Below are 19,828 nucleotides of genomic sequence, written 5' to 3' on the forward strand. Positions count from 1 at the left end.
CAAAACCACGCACAAGTGCATTTCGAACATATTGAAAGGCTATTTTTCTGATCTTGGCCTGCTGGGAGAAATAATTTTTTAACTTCACTAGCAATCATGACCCATGAGCAAATTAAGCTGATTTTTTAACCTTAGGAAATTTACAAAATGAGCTTACAACGTCAACTACCGTTGGAAGAAAAAGCTACGAGAATCAATGAATATAGAAGAATATAACATAAAACAACTGTCTATAAGAAGATGAGGTTAAGATAGCTCCATCAAAGAATTATAAAGCTCCTTCGGGACCTTGAAAGTGATCTTTCTCTTGTGCCTTAGCAATAATGTGTTTTGGGGAGCCTTGTGGGTATCCATAGGATCCATCCAAAAGCTAACTTTTTAAGTTTGCTTTCTAACTGACCTTTCACAGAGCAGCATCGGTTCTGTTCATCTCCGTGAGAATCCCATTGCTTGATAGACATTATTGAGAGTAGCATCTGCTACAACAGCCGCTTTTGTGGCTCCCTCTGCCAAAACACTATCCAGATAAGCAGAATCAGACATGATTTCCTCGTAGCGAACCTGCAAAAGTTTAAAAGGAGAAAAGCAGAATGATGATAAAGATACCAAAATCTGTGATAATATATCGAATAGCCATAATGATTTCCAAGCAGGAACGACAAGATCTTCCTTTTAGCTAGGAGTGAAACAGCTCCGGGTTGGGCCGGGTTTTTTAAAACTATAACCCAACCCTGAGTCCTCTTAGCTCAACCCAAGCCCAACCCAGCCCTGATTGACCCTGATCGGGCCCGGCTAGGTCGGGTTGGCCCTGATTGAACCGGATTTCATTGCCATTTACTTTGTTCTAGCATTAAAATAATGAGACACATGTGATTGGATATTGGTTTGTTTCATACTCAATTGACTATTGGACTTTTTTTTGGGTTAAAAAAATTAGCCCAATCTTAAATTTGTAAATACTTTCGTCCAATAGATAATTAACCCTTTTTTTGTAAACCAATAGATAATTAGATACTAAACAAAAATTACAAAATGTAAACAATAAATTGGAAAACATAACCTAACACAGGGCCGGGTCGAGTTGGGCTCAGCCCGAGGCCTCAACCTTAGCCCAACCCAACCCTAACCCAAGGCCTACAAATTTCAACCCTAACCTGCCCTCAAGGTTGAAAAATCCAGCCCAAGCCCTGTTCGGCCTCAAGGCAAGTCAGGGCGGAGACCAACAGGGCCAAACTTACACCCCTACTTCTAGCCATGCACAGCAGTGACTGGTGAGGATATATGATGCTAAACGATGCGATGGCTCCACAGCCGATTTTCCTCACCTGAATCCATATATATGCTTCAGAATTTACAGATTTCATAGTTTACATGCAATAATAGCAGGATCGTAAAATTGTACAACTTGATCTGTATACATGTAGATATTAGAGAATCAAAGCATTGGCAACCATGGCACGACTTAGCTGAGTCATGTTATTCTCAAGAGGCTATCATTCATTAAAAAAGTAGTTAGCTATTTTCTATGTAAGCTAGCTAGCAAACCTAAATTTGGCAGTGATCAATCTGTTGATTCTCAGCAAACTTAGCTAAAACTTTTCTAACTTCAGTTACAAACAGTACCAATTTCACATTGAACAGTTGTCTTCCAAAACCAAGATTTAGTTCATACATAAATAAATGTGTTTCTTTGTTTCATGGTGCACAGTGCAAGTGTCAACCTCATGAAATTGTTTATACATTTGCAGATGTTTTGATCAGGGGACTGCATGAATGATCAGCCTTTTAGGAAGGAAATAGTGAAGTTTAAACGGGTGAATGGAGACACACAGCAAAATAGCAAGAAACTTTCTCTCTCTTGGAGATTGAGCCAGACATGTATTGACTAAAGGAGGGAGTGCACATAAAGATTCATTCCATTTAGGTTCCTATCCGATTGTGTAGACCCTTGTGTGGATCCTTGAAGCCTTGGCCTCATAGTATTGATGTACACTAGCTACAGTCTTTTCTCTTTGCCATAATATTATCCCATAATCCACTGAAATAAAAAAGTTTAAACCAGTGCCCTCGCCAACCCTCTCATGTGCTGCCCTCCTAATGGTAGGGCATGGTGTGACCCTAATGCATGTTACACAGGATGAGTTGGGTTCAAGAGGGTTGGATACAGTACTGGTAAAACCTGACCCATTGCCATCGCTACACACTTTTTCGAAGCCAATGCCCAAATATGGAGTAGCATCAAGTTAAATATAGGTGAAAGCAAACGCAACAAGTGCACATTAACTATCAGCAACTATGAATCCATTCAAAAAGAAATTGTATTTTGACGGAAGAACCTGTATGGGATGTAGATGATCAACCAAAGAATCTGTTAGAAGGGTTTTGAATGTGCCCCAATTCATATCTTGGCATTCTCGTGAAACTTCCTGCAACAGATAAATGTACAGAAGCAGAAAATTTGTTATTAATATCCATCATAAAACTGACAAATGCCAATAAACGTCATCATGACAAAAATCAATCATTAGCAAAAAGAATACCATCATATGATAAAATGTGTAAAATTATTCAAATCATATCCTTAAGAAAGGTTTAGAAACTCAGAATTGGGTGCGGGATATCGGTCTCCATCAATTTAGGGATGATTGCTGATTCGATTCCATTTCAGATCGTCGCAGAATCAGTTGGACCTAGTATGCGTAGAATCAGTTTTAATCAGAATCGGCCGATGCAATCTGAGTTTTATAACCATATCCTTAAGAGTACAATTGGATAAAATTGGACCACGAGATATGCCCAACCAGAAGTCAAACAAGATCATCAAGGTAAGGAGTGTAAGAGGAATGGTCAAGACTCAACAAACACCCAGACCTATTATACAGGAGCAGAGCCTGGATATATCTCCTGGGTATCAGAATCTGACAGGGACATGAGATGTTAGAGTTGGCAATAAGATTCAACGACTTGGTGGCATACAGAAGCTTGTTTCAAGCATATTAGCATTAATTTCATAAAATTTAGGGAAAATTACACTGCGACCCCCTGAGGTTTGTCCTAAATACAGAGCGACCCCTTGTGTTTCTAAATTATATAGCCGCACCCCCTGAGTGGACGGTGTTAAATAATATAATGTAAAATACCAACTTTGCCCTCATCTAATATCATTAACCAAAAACTGTTAAATAATACAATGTAAAATGCCAACTTTTCCCTCTTCTAAGATCATAAACCAAAAACCAAGGCGGCTCTTTCCTCTCTAACCCTTTCTTCTTCTGCTTCTTGATTTTGTTTCTGTTTCATTCTATTCATCTTTCACAAGCACATTCAGCTCTTCATCCTCTTTCCTCTCTAACCCTTTCTCCTTGTTCATTGAACCTCTATGAACACAAGTCAACATCTTCAACCCCATACTTAAAGCACCCATACCTCAACACTTTTATCTCTGTCAACTCGAAACAGAGATCTAACGAGAAACCAAAATCAAAATCTGCATATTCATCTTCCTGTTCACGTAGGGAAAGGAATTGCAAATGCAAAGCTAAATGCAGCTTACACAGCTCTCCAGGCATGGAAATCTGCAATAACCGATGACCTATTGGGCATCTTAAGCACATGGGTAGGTTTTAATGTCTGTTCTTACAGAGGCATTTTCTGTTTGAGCACTCAATATGGAGAAATATCTGGTTCCTCCGGTGACCTTGTTGTGGGAGGGATAGATCTGAACCAGGCCAATCTTCAAGGCTCTCTAGTGAAATAACTCTCTCCTCTCAGACCTCACTCTCATTCACCACAATAGCAACCAATTTTCAGGCACTGTTCCTAATACTTTTAAAGATCTCTCAGCTCTAACTGAGCTAGACCTCAGTAACAATCTCCTCTCGAGCCCTTTCACTGGAAGAGGTAACTCATTCCCCAATGATCCAAAACACAAAACAAGCACACGCACATTGAACGTCTTGGATTCATGAACCTACACAGTTTGTAGTCTAAAAGACCAATTATATACGTTTATACGTTCAATGATTCTGGTTAACCTCAAAGAAACGAAAACAGATAAAAACCATAGGAACCCATTACAGAAATATCCTTTTAACACCCAAAAAAACAAAATCTTTAAGCAAATCTACAGAGAGAGAGAGAGAGTTGAGTTAAAGCCTAATCAGATATTATGATATTCTTAAAGCCTTTGATTCTATATCTAACAAGGGTGGGTTATTAATCTATAACACTCCTATTCTGGATGCTAACCCAACAAATTCTCAGGACCCATTTCTGAAGATCTCTTCAGCAAGAACCTGGACCCAATTTTCCTCAACAACAACTAATTCGAGGGCAAATCCCTCTCAATTTGGGGACCTCACCAGCTTCTGTGATCAATTTAGAAAACAACAAGTTCAGTGGCGACATTTCATCTAGGTCTAGGGTTTTGTTCGAATGTGATCAACGCATTTGCCTTCTTGAGCCAAATCAAGGCTTTCTTGAGATCTGTTCTTTCAAATCCTGGGCAAAATCATGAAAATGCAGAAGAGCAATCGAACAAAATACATTATTTTTATGATCCTCGTCTACTCAGAATGCAGCTATTAGGGCTGCTCCTCATCTTTCCGGCAGATTTCAATCGCTAAACACGTACAACCCACTTCAGGATACTAGGATTTTGGAATAGAGTGAGAAGAGATGGAAACTTAGTAGAAGCAAGACAGATGCAGTGAGAGAATGAAGATTGGTTGAAACGATAGGTAGCGATGAACCCAACCAGAACCCTAAACCCTCTTTCTGATTCGAGTAACAGGGGAAGGGGGTGGGAAGAGGGTGGGAAGTTAGGGATGCCATATGGGCAAAATGGTAAGCTCACACCATAGAAGGGGTATATTAGTCATTTGAAGGCAAACTTAACCAACACCGTAACAGCTAACTAAAGGAGTGGGGCTGACTGTAACAACTAACCTAAACTCAGGTGGTGCGGTTGTATAATTTAGAAATACAGGCGGTCACTCTATATTTAGTACAAAACTCTGGGGTGGCAGTGTAATTTTCACTTTAATAAATTTAAGTGTACTGGGAGGATCACACAAATTGCACATTTGACATATGAATAACTAATAATTTATTTTTATTGTCTTCATAAAAAGAATTTTAAGGTGCGATGAAAAGAGACCAAATTATTTATAACGTATGGGTAGATAGTAGTTATTGATGCAAGGGAACATGAAAAACAAAGCTGAAAGGCTGTCAAGCCCTTGATTTTCTAGTTTGTAAACCAAGAGGCCAAAATCTTCACAAAAGAATAATAAAGTAAAGTTCATTCCCTGTTATTTCTCAAAAATGATGAGGATGCCAGAAACATGGCTGTTTGCAATTATTTAGTAGCTAAACACATCTAAAACTCAAAATACTGAAAGCCCCTCTTAAATCTTGGCATAACAGCACAAGAAAATAAAGAAATAAGCCTAATACTATTAAAACGATAGGGGAGAGGGAGTGACTCGAGCAGTCTAATTAGTGTATACTAGCTCCATTCAAATCTGTGCAGGATTTATCTTTCTGGGCGAAAACAACGCCAGAGGCAAGGTTTAAAGTATCGGTTAATATCATATCGTATCGGCTGATACGCATCGGTATCGGTTGGTATCGATACGATACTAACTGATACGATACAGGTTTTTAAAAAGAAAAGTGTCATACCGTATCAATAAGTATCAGCCGAAACGTACCAACACCTACCGATACTTAAGATACATATCGACAGAACCCATTTCACTTTCGAAACATAGCCTGTTTTTCTCATTGGCAGTACCTGAGTTTCCAAAATATGAAGCACAACTGCACAATCGATCTCCCTTTCATTTCTTGGACTTGAGGCTTTGAATCATTCATAAAAAACGATTCAAAATCTACCATCAAACTGATGTTTGGAAGATTGAAGCATAAAAAATCATTCATTGAAGCTAAATATAGCACAAGAGGAGGTAGGTTGAAAAAACTCATTTTTTCCGTAAATCTTTGTTTTAACTTCTGTTTTTTGTTATGTTTGAGTAGATTTAGTTAAAACAAACTAAAACATTGCATCAAACATGAATTATTGCATCAATTTGTTCATAGATTTCTGAAATTTCTCAGAATGTTGAAAAGTGTTCTACCTGGAAAAAAATTTGATTTTCTTGTAAAAAACAATTGATATTAAATTTATTATAATTTTTAGAAAATAAAACTTCTAAAAATAATTGAAAAAAAGGGGATAATTGATGCAAATTGGTTCAATATAGTTTGAGAACTACAAGTAAATGATATATGAATGGGAGTGATTTCCACCTCTGAGTTTGAACCAGCCCGACACTCTTTGTGGTATTAGACTATTAGTATATGTAAGAAATCTCATCCTTTATACAATTTCAGTTGAATGCACTTCTCTCCGATATGTCGTTCTCATTTTTAGTGTTTAACATGATACATGTTATATATTGCTTAGTTATAGTGTTTTATGCTCCAAAAATATATTTGCATGTGTATCTTTAGCAGATCTTGCGTCTCTGCGATACAATAAATGATATGATACGTCTCTTAACATAACCCTTCCAATACGATACCAAAAATTAAAATCTTGACTAGAGGAACAGGAGAAGTCACTAAGAGATAGAATAAACAAAGGATCTGCTTCTGTCTGCTGTACTTTGCCTCTGATGCACCTGCTTCTTATTCTGTCCTGAATTCCAGATCTGAAACTTCTTAGAACTGGCTTGATGTTTCTCCTGAATCCTCTAATCTGCCCAATCACTTCCTCTCCTCTTGGGCTTCAATCTTCCATCAACATCCAACAAACAAGCTTTCTTAGTGTTAATGTATGTCATGTGTCTAGGTTCAATGTCTATCGCGTGTGTTTGGATAAGGAGGATGAGTCATCTCCACCTAACATACCTTATGTATTTTCTTTTCTATCTATAAAAATGGGCCTCGGTCAACTATTGAGGAGCCAAATCATATTCAACTTGGTATCAGAGCCCAAAACCCTAGAAAAATATCATTTTGTTTTTCTGCTTCAAGTAGGGTCACCACTACCAATTCTCAAGGCTATTAGCTCTCCGGTTAAGCATGGTTGACTAAACATGTGCCAATGTATGTCGCACCACGTGTGACTCTCTAACATCACCACTAACCATCGTTGACCGGAGCATGTCACACCACCACCATCGCCGCAACCTGCAGCCTGCTGCCGCCAATCGCCACTGCCCTCCTAGGCCCTGTCTCTTGCTGCCTCTCTGGCTCTTTGCTCATACCCTTCAGGTTGATAGTGTTCTACAGCAAGTACGACGTTGGCACCAGCGCCTTGGTCATCCTTTGTTTCATACTTTAAGTTTAATGTTTCTTACTTTAATAAAGGGTTGTAGTCCAGACACCTTTAATTGTGAAATCTGTGAGTTGGCTAAACATACCCATACTTCTGTTATTCACTCAGATGTATGGGTACCCTCTTGTATTGTCTCTAGAAATGGTTTTAAGTGGTTTATCCCTATCATTGATAATTTTACATGTTTACCTTGGGTTTATCTTCTCCACAATAAATCCGAAGCGTTTACCGGTTTTCGTTTCTTTCACACCATGATCTAGACCCAGTTTAATGCCCAAGACCGGATTCCTCAAAGTGATAATGGAACCGAATATATTAACAATCGTTTTTGTCAATATCTTGATGAGCTAAGCATCCTCTTCCAAACTTCCTGTGTTCATACTCGAGAACAAAATGGAAATCCTGAGCGGAAGAATCGTCATCTAATTGATGTTACCCGCTCCCTTCTCTTTACAATTAATGTTCCAAAGTATTATTGGGGGAATGATGTCTTCACGGCGGCCTATCTTATAAATAGGGTTCCTTCCATTGTGTTGGACTCTAAAACCCCTGTGAATCATCTTCTGGATCCTTCCTTGGCCTCTCATCTTCCTCCTCAAGTGTTTGGGTGTGTTTGTTATGCTCACTAACTCCACATCCTCCCTCTCCAAGCTTGACCCCAAGGCCTTCCATTTTATCTTCCTTGGGTATTCTAGCTCCCATAAGGGTTACAAAAGCTATCATCCTCCCTCCCGTCGTCTATTTGTTACCATGGATGTTACCTTCCATGAATCTGAACCTTATTATTAATCTCTTGAGGGGGAGAATATATTGCCAGAGACTCCTTCAGGCCCCTTTATTGACATGTTCATATTGAGGGAGAGAGACCTCAAGTAGATAATAGTGTGGGGGAGGATACTCTGAAAAAGGACTTACATACTTCAGGCACAAAGACCATACAAAGCAGCCCGTGACAAATCTACCATGTCCAATGGTACTTCCTGATCCTGATCACCTCCTTCACCCCAGTCAGGTAATACTAATCGTTCCACTGGTACTATGACCTTGGAATCCCTATTGCTATTAGGAAAGGAGTAAGAGCATGTATTAAACATCCTATTTCTAACTTTATTTCCTATAAATCCCTGTCCCCATCCTATCAGGCCTTTGTTTCCTCCATTTCCTCTGTTTCTATTCCACAAAGTTGGAAAGATGATACGATAGAGGAAATGCAAGCTCTTATAAAGAATGGCACTTGGGAACTTGTTCCCCGTCTAGAACGGAAAAAGCTAGTAGGTTGCAAGTGGGTGTACACTATGAAGAAGGCAAATAGAACCATTGAGAGGTACAAAAGCAAGGTTGGTTGCCAAGGGCTTTACACAAACCTACGGCATTGACTATCAGAATACTTTCGCCCCTGTTGCGAATATGAACTCAGTAAGTGCACTGCTATCATGTGCTTCCAATCTAGGTTGGAATCTCCAACAGTTAGATGTCAAGAATATCTTCCTAAATGGAGACTTGGAAGAGGAAGTGTACATGAACATTCCTCTGGGTTTTGAAGCATCATCCACAGCTGGGAAGGTGTGCCGATTATTGATGATACAGTAGTAATAGGTAGTGATGAAGCTGAAATCTCCAAGATAAAGACCCAATTAGCAAAGGAATTCGAGATTAAAGACTTAGGATAGAAGTTGCTCGATCAAACAGGGATATCTTTATTTCCCGAGGAAGTATGTCCTAGATCTTCTCAGTGAGACAGGAATGCTTGAATGTAAGCCAGATGACTATCCTATTGAAGTCAATCATCATCTTAGCAACAAGGGTGGTGATCCAATAGATAGAGAGAGTTATCAGAGATTAGTTGGGAGGTTGATATACCTCTCTCATACCCGTCCAAATATTGCATATGCAGTGGGGATTGTCAGTAGATTCTTGCACGATTCACATACTGTACATCCAAGACAGTATACAGGATTCTGAGATACAGCCCCTAGAAAAGGTCTCTTATTTTCTAACAATGGCAATCTAAAGTTGGAAGCTTTTACAGATGCTGACTGGACTGGTTCTATTGATGATCGACATTCTACATCAAGATACTGTACTTTCCTTGGAGGAGATCTAGTCACCTGAAGAAGCAAGAAACTATTGGTAGTGTCTAGATCAAGTGCAGAACTGAGTACTGGGTAATGGCATAGGGAGTCTGTGAGCTTGTATGGCTCAAGGTGTAACTTAATGATTTGGGAGTAACCGTTGCAGAACCTATGAGACTGTATTGTGATAATAAGGCAGCAATCTACATAGCTCACAATCCGGTTCAGCATGACAGGACCAAACATATTGAGATTGACCGACACTTCATTGACGAGAAATTTGAACAAGGCACCATCTGTATTCCTTTTGTTAGTATGGAAAATCAGTTGGCTGATGTGTTCACAAAGAGTTTACACTGTAAAGTATTTCATCCTATTGTTTGCAAGTTGGGCATAAGAGACATATATGCACCAACTTGAGGGGGAGTGTTAATGTATGTCATGTGTCTAGGTTCAATGTATCTCCACCTAACATACCTTATGTGTTATCTTTTTTCTCATCTATAAATTAAGTGGGCCGCTGTCAACTATTGACAAGCCAAATCATTCTGATATTCAACTCTTAGTCATCCAATCAATGCAATCAGTTTAGCCTATTCAATACTTGATAAACACCAAAGATATAACATCCATCAATCCAACATTACTTAGGGTCGTGTAGGCATTTTCACTTTTAGCAACAATAGCTGACATTTAATGGTAAAACTATAAAATGGAATATTTTCACCAGTTTTTTATTTTCAATAATTAAGAATCTATTAATTGGAAGAAAATAAAATTAGTGAAGAAAGTCACTTCTTACCAAGGTGAAACAAGAAGATATGATTAATATAATCTGGTTCTTAACAAAGAAACCTACATTTTCTTTCCACTCAAAAAGTTGGATTATCATGTAGGCCAACCTTGAAAATGAACTTCTTGATGACCCAATGTAGTTGGTTGTATTCATCTTAGATTAAAATTGTACTGCCAGCATATTAGAAAGAGGCAGAATGGGGTTTATAAACAGATATTTTAAAAAAAAATTGTGTGATATATAGAACAAATTAAAAAGTATGATATATGAAATTCAACTACCTCTTTTGTCCTTCCCGTAATGAGTTGGTAAATAGAAAGAAGGTTGTGGCATTCAGGTCTGTCAGGATTGTCAAATTCCAAGCTATAGAGGAAAGATGCAAAATAATAGCGTAAGGAAATATGAGCATGTCATGAATTAAACTATAAGAATGGGTAATAGCAAACAAGATAAAGCGTTGCAAAATAACAACATAAGGAAATATTAGCATGTCATGAACTAAACTACAAGAATGATACTAAAAAAACACAACCTTTACAGAGTAACTACTAACCCAGAAAAAGAATCAGTTTTGCAACGCTTTATCTTGTTTGCTATTACCTACAAAACCGACAAGCAGGAGCAAACACAGTTGGGGAAGTAGAACAAAACAGAGTAAGATGTAGATACTAGAGACCAACCAATGTTGACAAAATTGAAATGTTACATAGTAACACACACAGATTCAGCATATATAAATGATAAATCAAATAACTATACCAAAAACCTGAGAAAAATAATGAAATTAAAAAATAAATAAAGGAGGTAGCGAATAAATAATGCTTAGAGACCCAAGAGGAAATTGGATAAACCATTTGAATGACTTGGCAACCAATTTTGGATAATGTGTTCTTAAAAGAACTCTGATGTCTTACATAGAAGAACCAGAAATGGAAATATGGTGTCTGGACAGGAACCTCTAAATAGAATTACTTCCCTTTTGCATGCAGGATTGTCTTTAATAATTCTCTCAAGAAGCAGGGGAATCTAAAAGTGCGAGAAATACTTGAACAAGAAGAAGCAAATCCTTAAGTTGCTCCATTCATTTCTGTGTTCTTTTTCTTGTTATCTGTAACTCAACATTTTGAGTGTTCTTTTCAACCAGTCTTGAAGAGACAACACACTTCATCCACCAAGGGAAGCCAGTGAAGACCACAAGATTGATATCTAAATCATCATGAAATTGCATATCCAAAAGAGACATCCAAGAGGGGCAACTGATCAATTATAACCAAATGCCCTCTGTTGTTTTAGTCAACTACCCTAGAAGAACGTACACGGGTAGTTATATTAGTTTTAGCAATTATCCAACCCAGGCATCAAGAGAAATCCCAACTTTTTTATTACATACCTGTGTATAAACCAACATGTTTTAATGGATGTGAGGCTAGAATTCTCCTTTAAAAGGAAAACGATATCAGTTTCCAGACAGCTAATATGAATAGCAACCAGTGACATTGAAAGAGGAAAATAGTCTCAGCCTTTCCAGTAAGCCATCTGTTAAAGATATATTAATGTTAGTGTCGATTTATGGGTTTAAGTGTGTGTTGGTTCCTTATGGGTGTCATGGGTATTAATGTCATGTCTTAGTTGGTTATTTCCTATTCACTTAAGTTGGTCCTAGTTGTGGACCCAGTATTGTAATTTGCTTTCATGACTAATATAAATAGATCCCCACTGTTTGAGCATTCTGCTCACTTCTCAAATCATGGGCTGTGTTCTCTTGTCTTCTCTCAACTCTTCTTCTCCTTCTCGACTTCTCTCTTCTCCTCTCTTCTCTTCTCTCTTCCTTATGTCCAGGTACTGATTCAAGTACATGGTATTAGAGCATGGAATTCAGTACCTGGGATTCCTTTTTTATTCCTGTTTTAAGTGTGGTTATGATTTTCCCTACTTTAATATGTACAACCACCTATGTTGTTTTCTGAACATGCACAACTATAATTTCATCATTATTGTTTATGAATTTATTGGAGGAGGAATACTTTTATCTGGAGATACCCTCATCTTGGCTAGTGTTTGCTGATTTGGCCTATGTGTATTAGGATTTTCTCTCCATGCATATAGGGGTTTGTCTCTTTATTGGTCTGTTTGATGATGTCGATTATTCCCCTCCTCTGGTAAGTTACAAACATCATTGTGAATATTGTTTTATGGACTGATCATATTTGTTTGATGTGGAAGAATAGATCTTTCTTGTTCCTGCCAAAACCCTACATTTTTGATAGATTTTCCAAGAACCTTATTCCCTCGTGGGTTGATCAGTGCGATTTTTGGAGGACTCTCTCTCCCTCTACTATACTGTCTGCGGTCAAAATTTCAGAGCAAGCAGACAATCCTGGCCATCTACAATTTTGCGAGTTTGGCTTCTGTGATTTAAGGGTTTCAACCCTCTGCAATTTTCTGTTTTTGGATTTTTGACCGCTGTCTTTAAGCCTTGTGCCTCTGGTTACTGTTCCTACTGCTGGTTGTTGTTATTGGTGATGCCGCTTATAACTAGATGCATCTATTTTCGTATCTGTGAAAGAATTCTACTATCTACAGCATTATGGCTGATTCTAAGCCTCCCATGCATGATGCCAATGTTCAAATTACTTCTATTAAACTGAATGGGGCTTTACACTATCTTCTCTGGGCACAGGCAGTTAAAGTTTAAAGCACCACCAAACGGAAGACGGACTATCTGACTATATCTCCACCTGCTAGGACTTATGCTGAGAATAAGGATAGGATGACGGAGAATGCTACATTACTTTGTTCGTGGTGGATCAATATGGAGCCTCTATGGCTGCCAATGTAATGTTTCATACAACAGCCAAGCGTGTCTAGGATGATCTCAAAAAAAACTATATAAGAACATGTCCAGAGTATATGATTCATATGAAAAGTTCTTTTCTTTTAACCAGAATGGCAAATCAGTTGGCAACTACTACAATTCTCTAAAGGGCATGTGGGAGGAACTCAATGTGTACTAGCCTCTTTCTATTGGCATTGAAATTCTTAAATCTCAACGTGCAGAATTCCTGATTGCAAAATTTTTGTCTCGATTGGACTCCGACCTTTAGCCTAACAACAGTCAAAAATTAGCTGTTGAAAAGATACCCTCTGAATAAGGCCTACTTCAGAATTCAATGGATTGTGACCCCCTCCCTGTCTAAATCTAAATCCACCACTTCCTTTAAGGGCAACTCTGCTTTTGTTATTGGTAATGATGGCCGCGATCGTGGCTCTAGCGTTTCTGGCGGAGGTCACGTTCAAGGGGAGATAGTGGATGTGGTATGGGTGGTCATGATGGCCAGAAATCAGATCAGTTCATCAGACAGGGTACTCATTGTGATCACTTTGCTAATAGTCTAATACCACTATGCCCAATGGGAGTATTGAAGTGATGTCACCTCAAGATATTAATCAGAGTTCTTCGACTGGAGGTGGTGTCTCATCTTGTGATGGAATGTTCAATCAACTACTAAAACCGGTCTAGCACTTCCACATCTACTGCTACATTGGTTCATTCAGGTATACCCACATGTCTCACTTCCTCATCCTCCACTCCTTGGGTCATTGACTCAGGTGCGTCCTCATACATCACTGATAAGACAAATTTGTTTCTCTTATTTTCAGCAGTCTAACTGTCCATCCCAAGTTATTCTTGCAAATGGATCCTTTACCATAGTTGTCAAGGCATCCCATAGGCGCCGCTTAGGCGACGCCTAGGCGTTCAGGTGCTTTGGTAGACTTGGGCGCCTTAGTCGCCTAGGCGGGTGCCTTGGACTCCTTGGTCACCTACTTGTGTCGGCTTGATTTTTTACCCTCTCCACCGCCTTGGGTCACCTAACCGCCGTGACAACTATGGTTGTCAAGGTGACGCCTAGGCATCCAAGCGGTTTTTTAAAGGGCCTGCCGTGGCCCATCATACTGTATTTACTAATGGCGAGCGCCTAGACACTCCAGGCGTTGCCTAGGGCGTCTAGGACTCCTAACGAACATAATCGGTCGCTTAATGTGTCTTTTTATTGTATAGTTTTTTTTTGTGTGTGTAATAACCACCAATGACTATTTATTCTTTTTATTTATATTCCATTAGCTTGTGTACAGATTGTTAGTTTAGTGAAATACATTGGATCATAAGGTAAAAAAATACAAAACAAGAGAAGAAGTTGAAAAGTTTAGAAGAATAAAAAGTGAAAAGAAGTTGAAACGAATAGAAAGGGAAAAGAAATTGAAAGAAGGTGAAAACCTAAGTCGTGTGTCTTCTTCCTCCCAAAGCTGCCGGACGGTGTCTTCTTCGGTTCTTCAGCCTTCTTCCTGTGTAACGGTAAGTATTTTTTATTTTTTTCTCTTCCTCTAACTTCTGCAACACTTCTTCTTCTCTTTTGAAAGTGTAATGGTAAGTTCTTCACCTCCTTTTTATTTTTTTCTGTTCCTATTCCGTCTGCAACACTTCTTCTTCCTCCTTTTTTATTACCGTCTCCCACTCTCCCTCTCTGTGTCTCTTCGACCCCCACCCCCTGTTTTTTTTATCCCTGTTGAAAGACTTGAAACTTCTTAACCTTCTTCTTCTTCCTCCTTTTTATTTACATTCCCCCACTCTCCCTCTCTGTTTCTCTTCGACCCCCACCCCCTGTTTTTTTTAAGTGTTGAATGATGAAACTTCTTAACCTTCTCCCCTCTGTTTCTCTTCGACCCCCACCCCCTGTTTTTTTAATTTTCTTAACCTTCTCCCCTCTGTTTCCCTTCGACCCCCACCTCCCTGTTTTTTTTTTCCTGTTAAAACTTCTTAACCTTGTCCCCTCTGTTTGTTTTTCCTATTCCTTCTTAGGCAGTTCTGCAACACTTCTTCTTCCTCCCATTTTTTCTTCTGTTGAATACTTGAACAGTCTCCCTCTCAGCTTTTTTTTCTGTTCCTATTCCTTCTTCTCCTTCCCTTTTTTTTAACCGTATCCCACTCTCCCTCTCTGTTTCTCTTCGACCCCCACCACCTGTTTTTTTTTTTTCTGTTGAACAAGAACTTCAAACTTCTGTCTCCCTCTCTGTTTTTTTTTTTTTTTTCCTGTTGAAACTTCTTGCAACTCTTGCTCCCCTCATGCTCCATTTCCCCCCTTCTATTATGTAATTCTGTTTTTAACTTTTTTTTTCTGTAATTCTGTTTTTCTATTCTGTCTCTTGCTTAAGTGCTTAATTGCTGTTATGCTACTTATGTATCACTGTATATTTGCTTAATTTATGCTGTTACGTATGCTTTGTTTGTTGAAATATTTGTAATTTTATATGCTGTTTTTTTTTTTTGGGTAGTTTTCAAGTATACATTACATGGCTAATAATGCTAGTAGTCCTCCTACCATTACTGATAGTGGTAGCACTGCAGCATATGATCCATCTAAAGATCCTGCTAGGAAGGCTAAGTCAAAAGATCCTGGCTGGAAATATGGATATTGGCCAGAACTTACAGACAAGAACTTAGTTCGATGTTCGCTATATGGTAAGGATTGTAGAGGAGGAGTTAAAAGACTAAAGCAACACTTAGTCGGTGGGTTTGGAGATGCAGTCAAGTGCACAAAAACAACTGCAGCGATTTTGGTTTGAAGATTGATTTTTATGTTTTCCATTATATAGATGCTGATTTTTGGAACAATAGAATGTTGGCAACTTGGGAATTGGGCATCTTAGAGGTCAGTAAGTTTAAAACACATGTAAATTGTATATTTATTATGTGCTTAATATAGGTCTTCATTTCTAAGTAAATGTTATTGTGCCTTTTATTTTATTGCTTTGTTTTTTCTAATGAATAATTGAATATACACTTCTTTATATATTATATATTTTGTTCTATCATTTGTTGAGTTTCTCATTTTAGCAAATAAGGTATTATGTCATTTTGCATTGATATGGCTATTATGTTGATTCTTGGCTCTTGATGTTGCTTAAAGTGTCCTTTTTTGTCTCTTAATGTTACTTATAGTATTCATTCCTGATAAAAAAAAAAATTATATCATTACTGTACTAGTCTACTAGATATATTAGATATATTAAAATAATACTGGGGCGCTTAGACCGCCTAGGCAGGCACCTAAGCGCTTAGACAGACCTCCAACGCCGTGGTTCGCCTAGGCACCGTGACAACTATGTCCTTTACTAAGGTCACTGGTCATGGTTTCATTCCTGTCTTCATCTCTTTTGTTATCTACTGTACTACATGTTCCCAAATTACATATTATTCATTTATCTGTTAGTCAATTTACAAAACATCTTAACCACTCCATCACTTTTTACCCATCCCACTGTGCTTTTTAGGTTCTGAAGACAAAGCCAACGATTGATAAAGGGCATGAGAGGGATGGCCTATACTACTCTGACATTTCTTCCTTATCTACAGCGGCGTCTGTTACCCCTACTAGTGTTATCCTCTACATTGGCATTACCAACTAGGACATCTTTCTCTCTCCAAGATACAACATATGGTCCCTAGTGGCAAGTCTATCCCCCGTACAAAATGTGAAGCTTGTGAGCTTGAGAAGCATCACCGTATTGTTTTTCCATCTCGTAATATGTCTAGTAGTCAATCTTTATTTAGTTTAGTTTATTCCATAGTTATCAAGGCGGGAAGGCGACCATGGCGTTTTAGAGGGTAAAAAATCAAGGCGACACCGCCATGGCAGCAAGGTGCCCGCCTAGGCGTCCAAGGCGACCAAGGAGCCTGGACGCCATGCGACGCCTTGATAACTATGGTTCATTCAGATAACTGGGGTCCATGTAGGGTCAAAATTCAGTCTGGTTTTTCTTATTTGTCACATTTATTGACGATCACTCTCACATGACATGGTTGTAACTTTTAAAAGATTGTTCTAAGCATGTGTTTGTTTTTAAACAATTTTGTAATGAAATTAAAGTTCGGTTTGGTGTTTGTTTGGAAAATTTGCTTATTGACAATGCACTTGAGAATATTCAATGCAAAATTTCTTCCTTTTGTTTTGATATTGGTACTATCCATCAAACTTGCTGCTCTTATACTCTCCAAGAAAATGGTATGGTGGAACGAAAAAAACGACATTTGTTAAAAATTGCTAGACCTTTTTGTTTCATATGAATGTTCCCAAACTTTATTGAGGAAAAGTTTTAACCGTCAGTTATTTGATTAATCGGATGCCGTCTTGTGTTCTTCATAATAAATCTCCTCTCTCTGTTTTTCCCTAACAGCCCCTTATTTGGTTTACCACCACAGATTTTGGGATGCAAAAGTTCTATTCATAATCTCCGTCCTGGCATTGGGAAACTATCTCATCATGCTATAAAGTGTGTCCTTCTTGGGTAATTGCACCCCAAAAAAGATACAGTTGTTATGATCATGTTATCCGTCACTAGGTTGTTAGCGTTGACGTTACCTTTTTTGAGAATAATCCCTACCTTGGTGTGGTGGTTTCTAACTTCGGTCATATTTTTTGGATACAACATATGGTCCCTAGTGGCAAGTCTATCCCCCGTAAAAAATGTGAAGCTTATGAGCTTGAGAAGCATCACCGTATTGTTTTTCCATCTCGTAATAGTCAATCTTTATTTACTTCAGTTTCTTCCATAGTTATCAAGGCGGGAAGGTGACCATGGTGTTTTAGAGGGTAAAAAATCAAGGTGACACCGCCATGGCAGCAAGGTGCCCGCCTAGGCGTCCAAGGCGACTAAGGAGCCTGGACGCCAAGCGATGCTTTGATAACTATGGTTCATTCAGCTAATTGGGGTCCATGTAGGGTCGAAATTCAGTCCAGTTTTTCTTATTTGTCACATTTATTGATGATCACTCTCACATGACATGGTTGTACCTTTTAAAAGATTGTTCTAAGCTAAGCATGTGTCTGTTTTTAAACAATTCTGTAATGAAATTAAAGTTCAGTTTGGTGTTTGTTTGAAAAATTTGCATACTGACAATGCACTTGAGAATATTCAATGCAAAATTTCTTCCTTTTGTTTTGATATTGGTACTATCCATCAAACTTGCTGCTCTTATACTCTCCAAGAAAATGGTATGGTGGAACGAAAAAAACGACATTTGTTAAAAATTGCTAGATCCTTAATGTTTCATATGAGTGTTCCCAAACTTTATTGAGGAAAAGTTTTAACCGTTAGTTATTTGGTGCCCGCTTGATAACCTTACCAGAAACTGTTTCTGGTGTTTTTTTATTCTGAGAAACAGAAAAACACCTAAAAAATGCTTGATAAACAGTGTTCCATAAAAATTGTTCTTGGGCGGATAAATCAAAATTTCTGCTCCCCAGAAGACTTTTGACAGAACATGTTGGACATGTTCTGTCATTGCTCAGCACAAATCTACCAAAATTGTACCCAATAAAATACCTATCTAACCTAAACCTCTTCAAACACAACTCCTCTTTCGTCTTCTTCAGTTCAGCGAGAACCCTAACTGCGGACATCTCGGCTATCAGGTAATGAATCTCTCTCTCTCTCTCCTGTCTTTCTCTCTCGCCCCATCGTGCTCTCTCGCTCTCTCTATCTTCCTCTGATGCTCTCTCGCTCTCTCTGGCTTCGTCTTACTAGAGGTTTGTTTTATTTTGAAGATTGAACATCTTCATCTCAAGGAGGGAGAGCATCTTTTCAGTTGCCCTCTGTGGTTTCCCATGAATTTCAGTACCCTGTGGTTCAAATCTACTGGCAGGTATGCTTTTTTTTTTTTCTTGTTTAAATCTTGTTAATCCATGTCTGTCACTCTCTCTGGCTTCGTATTACTGATATTTGGATTTAGTTTGATGAATTTTCTCTGTTTTGTGATCCTGTTCTGTTGGTACTGATCTGATTTATATATATAGTCATGGTAATCTTGTGTTTCTTCTCAGTGAGGACCCTATCCAAACCATGGATGCGTTAAAAATGAACCCCTTTGTATTGAATAACTTTGGAGCGATTCCATTCTCTGCTGAAGCATTAAGAGTTTGAAGAGGGGTTGGAACGTCTATTGGGATGGGTTCAGTCAGTTTTTAGATTGCAGTGATGGGGATTATACTGTCAATTTCAGTCATGTAAAGGTTCTAGGAGATAACCAGGTCCGGGTAAGCAATGCCATGTGCAGGTTTTTTTAGGGGAACTGGAGATTATAAGTTCCAGAGGCTGAGAATTATGGTTGGGCTGTAAGGGTTTTGCATCAATTGGGTGATGACTTGGTGTTAAAAAGGGGGAGAGCGATTAGAGGACATGATGGAAAGAATTGGCAAAAACTGCAATAAGATGTTTCCAGAACAGGTTTACCAAGCGGATAAAAAACGGTTTCTCAGCAAAGAAAATGAAAAAAACTATGCTGGGAAACAAAAAAATGTTTTGTTGTTTCCTAGCACATTTCCAGAACAAAAACACCTGGTAAGGTTATCAAGCGGGCCCTTGATTAATCGGATGCCTTCTTGTGTTCTTCATAATAAATCTCCTTTCTCTGTTGTTTTCCCTAACAGTCCCTTACTTGGTTTACCACCACATATTTTTTTATGCAAAAGTTCTATTCATAATCTCCGTCCTAGCATTGGGAAACTATCTCATGATGCTATAAAGTGTGTCCTTCTTGGGTAATTGCACCCCAAAAAA

General features: G+C 38.5%; 1 protein-coding gene and 1 long non-coding RNA gene across 7 annotated transcripts in view; one reads left to right on the top strand and one right to left on the bottom strand.

The window, feature by feature from the left end:
• Window positions 1–311: 311 nt before the first annotated feature.
• LOC122671730 (tryptophan--tRNA ligase, chloroplastic/mitochondrial) overlaps window positions 312–19,828 on the bottom strand; it is a 48,725-nt gene continuing 29,208 nt past the window's right edge. Inside the window, exons 10-13 of one of the 6 annotated variants that reach the window (XM_043869126.1) lie at window positions 10,767–10,813; window positions 10,495–10,576; window positions 2,337–2,426; window positions 312–561 (exon numbers count right to left, since the gene is read on the bottom strand). In XM_043869126.1, the coding sequence (XP_043725061.1) occupies window positions 427–561; window positions 2,337–2,426; window positions 10,495–10,576; window positions 10,767–10,813 (354 nt within the window). In that variant the 3' untranslated portion in view covers window positions 312–426. The remainder of the gene's footprint in view (window positions 562–2,336; window positions 2,427–10,494; window positions 10,577–10,766; window positions 10,814–19,828) is intronic. The other 5 variants (XM_043869125.1, XM_043869122.1, XM_043869121.1 and 2 more) reach the window with 5 other exon arrangements.
• On the top strand, window positions 6,719–10,468 carry LOC122671732. The gene is made up of 2 exons (XR_006334377.1): window positions 6,719–6,833; window positions 9,984–10,468. It is a non-coding gene; the product is annotated as an uncharacterized LOC122671732 (long non-coding RNA).

This window comes from Telopea speciosissima, chromosome 8, assembly GCF_018873765.1.
Source record: "Telopea speciosissima isolate NSW1024214 ecotype Mountain lineage chromosome 8, Tspe_v1, whole genome shotgun sequence".
Taxonomy (NCBI): Eukaryota; Viridiplantae; Streptophyta; class Magnoliopsida; order Proteales; family Proteaceae; genus Telopea; species Telopea speciosissima.